At 34.6% G+C, this 12,148-nt stretch overlaps 1 protein-coding gene across 1 annotated transcript in view; it reads right to left on the reverse strand.

The window, feature by feature from the left end:
* LOC122811775 (keratin, type II cytoskeletal 8-like) overlaps nt 1–12,148 on the reverse strand; it is a 72,639-nt gene that overhangs the window by 36,078 nt on the left and 24,413 nt on the right. Inside the window, exon 3 of the mRNA XM_044083833.1 lies at nt 3,129–3,189. Coding sequence (XP_043939768.1) covers nt 3,129–3,189 — 61 coding nt within the window. The remainder of the gene's footprint in view (nt 1–3,128; nt 3,190–12,148) is intronic.

Genomic DNA, 12,148 nt, shown 5'->3' on the forward strand with positions numbered 1-12,148 from the left:
GGCTATTTGTTGTATTGTCTTCTGTGCCAGACTGGGTTTTTAAATTGGGTCTCTGTGTTTCTTCCACATTACAGAAACTTGCCAGTAGGTTAAATAAAAGTGCCCACACATGTCTATCTGGTGAAAGAGCGAGTAAGCACTGCCCTGTGTTGGACTGGTGTCCCACCCATTGTTGGCTGTGTAGCATGCACAGTGAGTGCTAGAACAGGTCTGGCTCCCTCGTAACCCTGAATAAGATAAAGTATATAGTAGAGAAAAAAATGAAAACAGAATGAAAACATGTATGTCATGTAAGAAGTAAGGCATGCTGTGCTTTTTGTGGGACACACATTACCACATACACTGAGAGTCAGGCATAATGAAACAGATAGACATGTATCTTACAAATCTAGGTGTCTATTAATATATGTATTGCTAATATGTCAGCATGTAAGTGGTACACTTCTTTTCAGATACCAAGAGTGGAACATTTCTTAGAGAAATACTAGATTTTTGCAGAATAGAGCTCATAGTCAACAAATACAAATTATTACTTTTAGATCTGCATTGTTTTACCGCTAGAAATGTGCAGACTCCTCTCACTTTCTATTGCTTAGCATGGAGCTGTCCGATAATGTATCAGCATAAGAAATCACCACAAGTGCTGAGTCTATTTGTCTTCTAGCAGTGATTGAAGTTTTTTTTTTCTCTTAGGTCATGTGAATACTTAATAGGATCATAGGATCATAGGAAGTTACTAGGCTATTGGCCCTGGGGCCGTTACAAGCCTAGCCAAGAATTTAGCCCATGTTCTGACAAGTCAGCACCCGATGCCCCTGTCCAGCAGGGACACAGGTGGAATCCAAGGGGTGTATTTTCTGTGCCCTATCCAGTTATCCAGGTTGCAGTAAAAAAGCATTAATGAGGTACTGTGCTTCACGTGAAGCAGTAATCTATTCCATAAGGCATGCTGTGCTGTTCGTGGGACACACATTACCAGATACACTGAGAGTCAGGCATGATGAAACAGATAGACATGTATCTTACAAATCTAGAGGTCTAGTAATATATGTATTGCTAATATGCCAGCATGTAAGTGGTATACATCTTTTCAGATACCAAGAATGGAACATTTCTTAGAGAAATGATAGATTTTTGCAGAACAGAGCTTATAGTCAACAAATACAAATTATTACTTTTAGATCTGCATTGTTCAACCGCTAGAAATGTGCAGACTCCTCTCACTTTCTATTGCTTAGCATGCAGCTGTCCGATAATGTATCAGCATAAGAAATCACCACAAGTGCTGAGTCTATTTGTCTTCTAGCAGTGATTGAAGTTTTTTTTTCTCTTAGATCATGTAAATACTTAACAGGGGAGTGACATGACACATACGTTATCCGACAAAAAAATGTTTTCATATATAGATGAACAAGTGATGTCGTTTAATATTGTTTTTGCCTCGATTCTAGATAATGATCATTGTTGTTTGGTTAAGTATGCCAACAGTTATTGGATTTTTTGCTAATAATGCAGATGCTTTCACTAATATTACTGTGCTTAGGTGAGCAGCCTAGTACAGTTGGTCTCTCATTTAGTGAGAAAAATTATAATTTGATATATTTTGGTAAACAAAAATTAAGGATATATGTTATATTATCTACACTTGATTTATTGGAAGTTAGTGAATATAGGTATCTTGGAATACTGACTGATTCCTCTTTTTGTTTTGCAAATCAGGAGAGTGTCATCTGTGATAAGGCCTTGAGAAAGATGGGTTTGATACTCAAAAAGTATACAACAAGAAACATTATGATCTCAGCTAGTTTAAGATATACATCAGACCAATTTTTTGAATGCGATATAGTATTCTGTACTCTTAATAACTGACACATTAATTGTATAGAATCAGTACAATGTAAATTTACAGGAAGAATCCTTAATATTAAGCAGTTATGCTATAAGAATAGATGCATGTCAATGGGTCTTTATAACTCCCGTTATAGATATATCAGGGGTCGACGTTTAGTTGTTTATAAGGTATTTAATAACTCTTTCCTTCAGCTTTTATTGGGTTTGGAAGTATATAATAATGCAAAGACATGTAAAGATCATAATTTAAAGTTAGGTTTAGAGTTACATAATAAAAAGAATGTTTAACACATAGGCTGGTACAATTATGTAATAAATTACCTGATTATATCAGAGGTACAAATAGTCTAGTAAAATTTAAGAAGTCTTTGAATGATTGGGCTGAACATATGGTGTTTGATCCAATAATTACTGAGCTAGTGCTCCTTAAAAGATGTAGGGCTTGACCACTTTATCTAACTTATGAATACATAAGCTTATTATGAACATATTCAACTAAACAAATATTTTTATCAGTTATTCAGGAATAATTTGGTTTACTTAATGGCTTGCAAACCAGAACACTTTTCATTAGACAGCAATTTTGCAAGGAAGAAAATCTAATGTTATGCTACTTTATGACCTACTTAAGTCAGACATTTACAGACAAAAAATTCTAAAAATGATGGTTACCATATAAATAAAACTGATTAAATTATGCGACAAATAAATGTTGAATCCCTATTGGACAGAAAATCTTCTTCAACAGGCTTTTAATGTACAGATACTATCCGTCAGTGAAAACCTTGGCAGTAGATGGCTGTCACCGATGAAGTGACACCCCAACCCCATGTGCAAAAATGGGAAAAAGTGGTCATGGAAGGATGATTTGTTCATTAAAACAAGTTTACCTTTCACAGCAGCATAGTAAGCTACGATTAAGCATGAACTGAAAAAAAGCAAATGGATGCCATATTTTATGCTCACAAATGATTGTTTTGCTGTACAGTGAGCATAAAGAAAATAAACAGTGAATAAGTAACACACACACACACACACACACACACACACACACACACACACACACACATGCACACAAAGAGAGTATATATACTTTGCAGACCCTTTAAGCCTATTAAAATGTTTTATCTCTTGCTCTTCTGCTGGTCTCTGCCTCCACTTAACAAACAGCATAAAGCTCCTAAAATATCTATTACACAGAAACATACATTATAAAATATAGTGGAGAGATAAATACTGCAGAATGTTTGTTCATATTAACAGTAGTCATAGTTTACCTTTTTTATTGTAACAAATTCATTTTCAAGACCAGTCCTTCTGTTAATTTCATCTTCATATCTAGAAATAAGATATTTTTTGTTAAATAATACCGTCAATATTATAATATGCAATAGCTTAAGCCTGTATTAAGAAACTTCTATCCATTTTAAAATATTTCCTTAATAATATCACATATGAGTATATTTTGAAAGACAAATAATATCTTAAATTGCATAATTTTATATTTAATGGTAATATGAATCATTTTAGTTTGCTAATCTTTTAATTAATAATTGTTTCAAGCAATTTATACAGCAGTAGAAATCCAAACATATTTTTTATCAGAATCAATCCTTTCTGTGGAATGAAAATTTTGACCTCCTTTCCCTTAAATGATGTTGTTTCAGACTGCTGTTTGCCTACAGTGCATCTTTTCATCCCCTATACCTAGCAGTAGTAATGCCTAAGTAATTTTTCTTACATCTTGGTCCTTTTCAGACATTTTGTAAGTTCCTGATTTGCAGCAGAGAAATAGATTCTTCCCTCTTTATACAGTATACAGCAGACTGTCTCACTTCTGGTACCAGCAGAGTCAGAGAAAGGAGCAACTGGTGTGTTTCACATCATAATTTTCAGTTAGGTTTCTATCCTATTATGACAGTTTTTTTTCACTTGAATTCCCATTCTAATTTCCTAATCATTAAATCATTAAATGGTTATGGGCCATGATAATTAGGGATTTTATGCTGTGCAGTCCCATTTTCTGAGGGAAGGTACCTGCAGTGAATCAATCAATGAAGGAAGGGTACCTACAGTCTAGAAGCAGACCATTGTGGCAATGCTTCATAAAGAGGTGCCACTTGACAATTGTTGCCCTGTTTCCCTCCTGTTCAACTCTCAAGTATTCTACAGAAATGCACAATTCTGATGTCTACACTCCTCCTCTTTATCATATTTACTTACTGCTATTTAATTATTAGATAAGTGCTCTGCCTATTCACTCTTTTAATCCATGATCCAGGCTCATACAGCAGGAAAATCAGTTCGCAACAATACAGTACCAATATTACAGATTAATTTCTATACATATGAAATATACAACAGTAAAGTACTGATTTATAAATCAGTCATACAGAAATGTCTTGGGCATTAACCATTATCACTGAAGTAGTTATAAGGGGATTCAGCATGGCGATGGTCTTTAAGGGCTTTAATGCTTTTTTTTATTTTTTATTTCACTCAACTGGTGGTTCCAGGTTGATGGTCCCAGTCTGTAAAAAACTCTTTCATTAAGTGGAGTTTTAAATTCTGTGTGAGCAAGAGAAAGATATTTGTCTTGTAAGCTTCTTGGTTCATAACAGTTGCCAGATATGGGGAGTTTTACTTTGAGAGTGGGGCAGTAACTATGCTTTAAAACCTTGAAAATGAGAGTCCTTAGGAGAAAGGAAACCCTATTGGTCACCAAAAGCCAGTTACTGTTTGCAAATTTACAATTATCTAGCAATGCATGTTGCTACAAAGATAAATTCACATATACTATTCTCAGTGGTTTGGGTCATGTTGGTATAATGTCCAGAGTGCAAGACAGCAAAAGGTAGACCATATCCTAATTTAGGTATTAATATAGTTGTAGTGATGGATGAGTCAGCCCTTGGAGAAATAAGATAAGTTATTATGTAGCAAAGTTTCAGTTGAAATAAGGATATTATTAATTTATTAATTGTGTGAGTTCTAAATGAATGAAAAGGGCAGAAAATAAGGTCTAAGCATATATGTTTGATAACATTGAGAGTGGTATAACATTTCTGATCTGATATATCAATGGGGGAAGGGGGTAATTTCTTAGCAGTAGTGAGGACCATAACATTAGATTTCTTAACATAAACTACAAGTTTATTGAAGCAAGAGCAGCTGCATACTTATATAAAATCATTCTGGAGCTTGTTTTGTAGGTCAGTGTGGCTGGGACTGGATTGTAATAGTTGTATGTCATTTGAATAGTTAACTATTTGAGATTTAGTAGGTCAAGAGGGAGGTCATCTAAAAGATAGAAGAAAGAAGAAGGCCAGAAACACAGCCTTGTGGAACTTCTGTGTTTAGAATAACCACTGAGGACAGAGTGTTCCTAGAAGAAACTTGAAAGCATCTGTCCTTCGGATGGCGTTGAAAGAAATGAATGGTGTTTTCACCAAAGTTCTTGCTAGCTTATTAAGGACATTATAGTTGACGGTTTTGAAGGCCCTTGTCATATCTACAAATAGACCTTTTGTAATGTGACCCTCATTCAGATTGCAATACATTTTAACTGTGGCCGTTAACATGTAAAAGTACATGTATAGCAATAATAATAATAATTATTACATATTTAGTGTACAACATGGATTTGGATCAGGTCATGACACTATTTTAGCTCTACTTGATGACACTGAATGTCTCTGTATACATCTGAACTGTAGCTGGATCACTGTGTTAGAAATCCCTATGGTATACACTATTGCCACTCCTTGTTGTGTTATGGAACTTCTGGGCTCATATTAGATGTCTGTTCACTGCTTCCATTTTGCTTACTTCTTCCTTTGAAAGTAAGCTGTATTCCGTGAGATCAGACAATAAGCCTACTAATGCCCCTAGGGATTCCTCAGTATGGAATGTCTAGCCCCTTAGCCATGTGAGCACTGCAATGACATTAAACTGATTTGGTATGTAGATGATTCTTCCATATTCCTTGCAGGTGAGGATGTCCCTGTTGTCATTTGTAAGCTGTGCTGCACATTCAGCTCCATGCAGCTCTGGCTATATTTGTTCTGGACTATATTTTAAAACTGATAAAACATACCATTGTTTTATACGTGAAAAGTTCTCAAAAATTATACCAGTGATCCCATTATCTCAAAAGTGCAAAACCAATCCATATGTTCTTTATGATTCCATGGCTAAAGTAATTAGTCAAACTACTTTGTTGATCATTGATAATCAGAATAAGTTTGATAAGCACATAACTACTGTAGTAAGACAAATCAGAAACTCTGATACCTTTGCAGAATGTCAGCCATTATTTCCTCTAGTTCTAGAATCTGTAATTTATGGTACTCCATATTTCCACTCCTCTATTCATTAACCACCAGCTTCCCTTTCTTCATAGATTCAAGCAACATTAAATTTGGGCTGCTAGAGCTTTAGCATGTCAGCATGCCAGAAATAATCATTGTTATTCATTTTACAATTTGTAATGGCTTAAATTCAATTACCTCCCCATCCTTAATTAAACTAAAGTTCACCCATAAACCACTGAATTGTCCTAACTGCATCATATATGCACACATATTCCTGAATAGTACAAACCATGTTGTGGCCTTATGTTGCCTCAAAGACTTCTCTGTCTGAATCAAAGAAAGCATTGATAATTAATGCTGAATTTAGCAATAGATTTGGTATTTCAAGATCTGGAAAAAAAATCCACTTACACTACAACAAATTCATTCAGAGTATGCATTCAAAAACTAATCAAATGAGTATCCCCCACAATAAAGGGATATGTCATAGTAGACTTAATATGAAAAATTGAATCTTTCAGATGTGCAGTATAACTAGAATTTTTTAACTTACTCCTTTCAATGTCTATATTTGTTATATATTGATAATTGACAAGCCAATGACTTATATTATTAGATATTAGATTTTTCATTTTTCTGTTTGATTGCAGTATATGTCTTACTAGTTTATCTTGTCTTTCAGCAGATATATTATCAGTAAGAGTATCATATGTGAGAAGAATGCTTTCCTTTCCTTTCTTTTTCTTTTGTCTATATATAATCATTTAATGGACAGTATTAGCTTATTCTTTTCTAATTTTTATTATTTTCAAGTTAAAAATCAGATTTCTATTGCTTATTGGCTGTTACACATTTATTTAGAAGCATATCTGATGGACAGAAGAATTGATGGCGATACTTATCATTTCCGGTGTCAACCAAACTCTATAATCCCAAATATTTTTGTGATTCCAAAAATACATAAATCTGTCGAAAAATCCCCATTTAGGCCCATTGTATTGGTGAAGGGTTAAATGACTCACCATATAGCAATTTCAATTGACCACTGGACTAAGAAAGTGGTAGTTAATATGTCACATTTGATAAAAGATTCCTGGGACTTTTTGGGAAAGTTGAAGCAGAGTATATGGAAAAGAGATTTAATTTTCCTGACTGTTGACATGGTGGACCTATTTTCAGTGATACCCAGAAAGGAGGGGTTGACATACTTTCAAGATACTTTACATCAATATTCCACTTTGTCCAAAGAGTCAGTTTCTATTATTGTAGAACTTATGGAACTAGTGTTGGAGAACAATTTTATACATTTTGAAAGGGAATATTATCAGCAAATTAGAGGGATAGCAATGGGTGCTGCTTGCACCCCTGTGTTTACTAGTTTGGTGATGGTAGGGTGGAAGAATGAGTTTATTTTCAACAGTCCTTTTCCCAAGCTTCTACATCTATACGTCAGGTTTCTGGATGACATATTTGTTTTGTGGGATGGGGTTGTGGAAGGAATTATTGACTTTGTGGATTACTTAAATCAATGTACATCTTATTTTAAGTTCAGTAGTTGTTGGAATAGGGACAAAATTAGTTATTTAGACACCATGATTTCCCAATGCAGCAGTGGGTTTTAAGTTTAACATATTTAGAAAAGACACCATTTGGAACAGTTATTTACACTATTTTAGCAACCACCCATATTTTCAAAAGAGAGATTTGGTCAACGGTAAGCTATTCTTATCGCTAGGATGACATCTGATCATGGAGATGTGTGGGATGAATTTGCAAAGCTTAAGGAGATGTTCCTCAATAGGGGTTACCCTGAATAAATGGTGACTGGAATTATTACAGAGGTGCACCAAGGTTGGGGTGTAAAATTGAAACCATTGTTAGGAATAGGGTTGGAAAAAACAGGGAGGTTGGTTAGAGATAGAAGATATGAGAAGGCTTTAATTCATGAATAGGACCAATTTGCTTATTCCTTTCAGGGTGATATTCAAAAAGAATTGGAACATTTTCAAAGTAAGCAAAGAATTATACAATGAGATAGAACATGAGCCTGTATTTACCTTGAAAACAGGAAGAAACCAAACAAATACTTGAAGGGGGTGTCAGGAATACTGTTTCTTCTAATAAGGGGACAGTTCCACGAGGTATGTGTAAGCAATGCCCATTTATAGGTAAGATCAACTGTTTAATTTTGGAAAATGGGTTGCAGAGTAAGGTATATTTTAAAAATGAAAATTGTGGTGTTAATAGGTTGATTTATTTAGCAAAATGCTAGGGTTGTCCTGCTTTCTATATAGGAAAAATGAAGACAACTTTAAAAACCAGAATATATAAACATGTTTACGATATAAATATGAAAAAAGAGACTAGTGGACTGTATAAACATTCTATAGTTTGCACTAATTTTACAAGATTCACTTTTGGTATTTTAGAAAGTATAACAATCTAATCCTGGAGGTGGTGACTGGAAAATGCTATTATTAAATAAAGATTTGATATGGCAGCTTAGGCTGAATGACACGCTACCCCCTGGCTTAAATGAATATGTGTCCCTTAAACCAATTTTGAAAGAGAAGGCAGTATTTGTTTGAATATTTTTTAGTGTATTATTAAGATGTTTGTCTTATATTTTGTTTTGGAGTATGTGTAAATACAAAAAAAGTAAGGCTAGGAAGTTAATTGAAACATATTTGGAAAGTGTATCTTTTACATTATGATTGGATTGATTTTTGTTGTTTAACTGGTCAGGATGTCAAGGGTTAAAGATTTTGAACTTATAATTGCATAATTAATACAGGAAAGGAGGGTATTTAAATGATATTGCATTGGGAATTATTATCTGAAGAAGTCTCTTTTATGGGATAAAAGTGCTTATCATTGTCGGATTTTTATTTTTTTATTTTAATAAAATCTCAGTGGTCCTCTGACTTGTTGCTGGATTTGGCTTTACTATATTGTTCTCAGATTTTAATGGTAGTGCACATCTTTATTGATATTTAGAAATAATGTCAGGTAAGAGAAATTGATTGAAGTAAGGAAGTGAGTGAAGAAGGGAGAATAATGAGGTCTAAGGTATGAATACGTACTATTCTTATAGGTCTTGCTAGGTAAATGGATTTTTTGCTTAAGCTTACCATTTTAGGAATTTTTTTTATCACTTAAAAGGTACACTCTCTAGGACAGGAGGTCTACATTTTGGAAAATATTATATAGTACAACACACCCTACTGCCATTCTTGATTGAGTGTTTGACTTAACCAGCTGAAAATATGGATCACTTCTGCATGTCAGCACGGATTTCTCCAAATTCATCCTACCTTAAAGGCTATAGAGGCCTGCATGACTCAGCCATTCCATTTAGAGATGATTATATTTCTTCTTCCATGATGAAGTCCAAATGACCACCCATGTCTGCCTTGTTTCCTCTGTTTAGACTGGGACTGTACTTCTCCATCTGTAATCCATTGACAAGTCCTTAGTATATTACATTCCTATTTCATCTCTAAAATTCTTTGGGTTTCTAATACAATGACAGAAATGGACTCCATTCCTAAGTCAAAGTATGGTTAAAGTTTGTGAAATTAGTATTCTTCCAATCTTTGATGTTAGCCAAAAGTGCTCTTCACAACATTCACAGCATGCCCAGAAGTGACTTCTACTGCAGCTCATATGGAGTTACATATATCAGCAGCATATCTAAATAAGACTGTAAATTCTTTTTATGAGACTCATTGCTCCTACTACTACTGGAACTGTCTGGGTATCCTTCTTCAAAATTGACCCCATTTCTGCTTGTAAATCCTGGTATCTTATGATTTTGAGTCACTTGTACATAAGACACTATAATCTCTGAGTGTAGCAATTTCAATGTCCAGTGCTACTTTTGTCTTCTTTTCATGGACTGCTGTATCTGGTTTTCTCACATCTGTTTTTTGCACTGTTGGTAATGGGTGATCCCATGTGATATAAACTTCATCATTCTCTATAATGCTTTGTGGCTTATGTTTCCAGTGCTTCTCAGTTACTTCATTATCGTAATGTTTGCACAATCCCCAATGCCAGTTATTATTCCTTTCAGTATTCAGGCCTTCTGCCATCAGCGTATCACACCCAAGATGTGTGACTGTTTCCAGTTCTGTTTTACAGATCCTGCATTTGTCTGTTTCTCCCATATATTCAATGGACCTCGCAAACTAATGTGTACATAGTCTACTTCCCTGGACCACTAATATTAACCTTTCATCTTTACGTTTAAATTAACCTCTGCTTAACCATTCCTGCATCAGATCCTGATCAGCATGAAGTTGTTCCAAGAGTTTGGTGTACTAGCAGCTATATTTATGCTTTCTCACATTTCTTGCTTTCTTATCTGAGCCTTCTCCTTACATTCTTTCTTTTGTTTTTGGCACATTCAGTTTCTGTCTAATTGTTGTATACTTCTGGTTCGGTTTCCATTTCTGCTTGATACCGTTATGCTTCTGTTAAACTAAGCAGTGAAGTCATCTAAGATTTGTTTTCTTCATGTTTCAAAAATTTTACTATGTTTGGATCTAATGAGTCCTACACATATGTGTGCAATTGTATGCCTTTAGATCTACATATATAATCAATTTAATGGAGGCCCATACCTCCTTCAGAATGAGGGATATATAATCTATGTATCCACTGATATTTATGTATCATTTGATAAGCCTGAAGAATTTTCTTGTTTACCTGTCCAGCTGATCCAAAACCTTTTGAGGCCAGTCAATTGCCCCAAAACTGTAGGATAGAACAGCAAGATCAAATTGATTTATAGCTTTGACTTTGTTCCTAGATGTCAGGGCTGTTTTCAGTATTAGTTTTAGTCTTCTAAAATATACTTTACTGGGTTTTGTTCACATTTTTTCATGTTTTATTGTCAGTCCTTCATCAGTTTCCAAATGTATACCCTCCCTCCTGCTCATGTTCCTTTATATCACATTCCTGTCCCAGACTGGTAATTTGTTAGTGCTGCATCTTTCCTCCTTTAAATCTTGCTTTCACACATTTATCATGACCAAATGACATTCTTATATCATAAAAGAAAGTTTTGACTTCCAGTTATGCTTTCTGTTCCTCATCAGATGAGCTATACAGTTTTAAATCATCCACAGATGAGAAGTCTTCACACTTTGCTGTTTTTTGGGAGCCAAATTGTAACCATGACCTAATCTGCTAAGTAGACAGCTTAATGAGTTAAGGACAAGACAAAAGAGCAATGGTGACAAAGAGTCACCCTAGTATATCCCCTTTGAATTTGGATCCCTGGGATAATAATTTGTCCTTTATCTTGGCTTATCTGCAAAGTGGTTTGTCACTGTTCCATGGCCACTGTAAAATAATTGCCCAATTTAGCTCATCTCTTATACATCTGTAAGCACTCCTTTATCCATGAATGTGGAATGCTGTTAAATGCTTTTTTGTAATCTATCCATACCATACTTAGAGTCTTCCCCTTTTTACAATTCTTCATTATGACTTTATTTAACAACAAATGATCATTTGCTCCATATGACTTTCTTTTTTACCCTTTTGTTCTATTGCCATGATTGAGTTTTTTTCTGAATGACTATAAACTCTGTCGGCATCAATTCCAGTATATAGTGTATAGATCACCAGAAGACAAGTTATTGTCAATAAGTTTAGCTTGCAGGTTCGCTCTTTAAGGAGGAGTATAATTTTTCCTGTTGTTAAACAGGTTGGTATCTGTTTAGGGTGCACTTAGAAGTATTTCTTACTCAGGGCTAAATCTTTGAGTAATGATGTTAATACTTTTAGCCAGAAGTTAGGTACTGTATCTGGGCTTGGGGGTTTCCACTGTGAAGCTTTTCTTAATTTTGTTTAAATTTCAATGGCCGTTACTTCATCCCATTTCATATCCTGTACATTTGAACATCTTACTGTTTCTTTTACTTGGTCTATCCATTCAGCATCTTTGCTGTGTTCCACAGGGTCTTCATAAATTT

This window comes from Protopterus annectens, chromosome 9.part0, assembly GCF_019279795.1.
Source record: "Protopterus annectens isolate FY-2018-M chromosome 9.part0, PAN1.0, whole genome shotgun sequence".
NCBI lineage: Eukaryota > Metazoa > Chordata > Ceratodontiformes > Protopteridae > Protopterus > Protopterus annectens.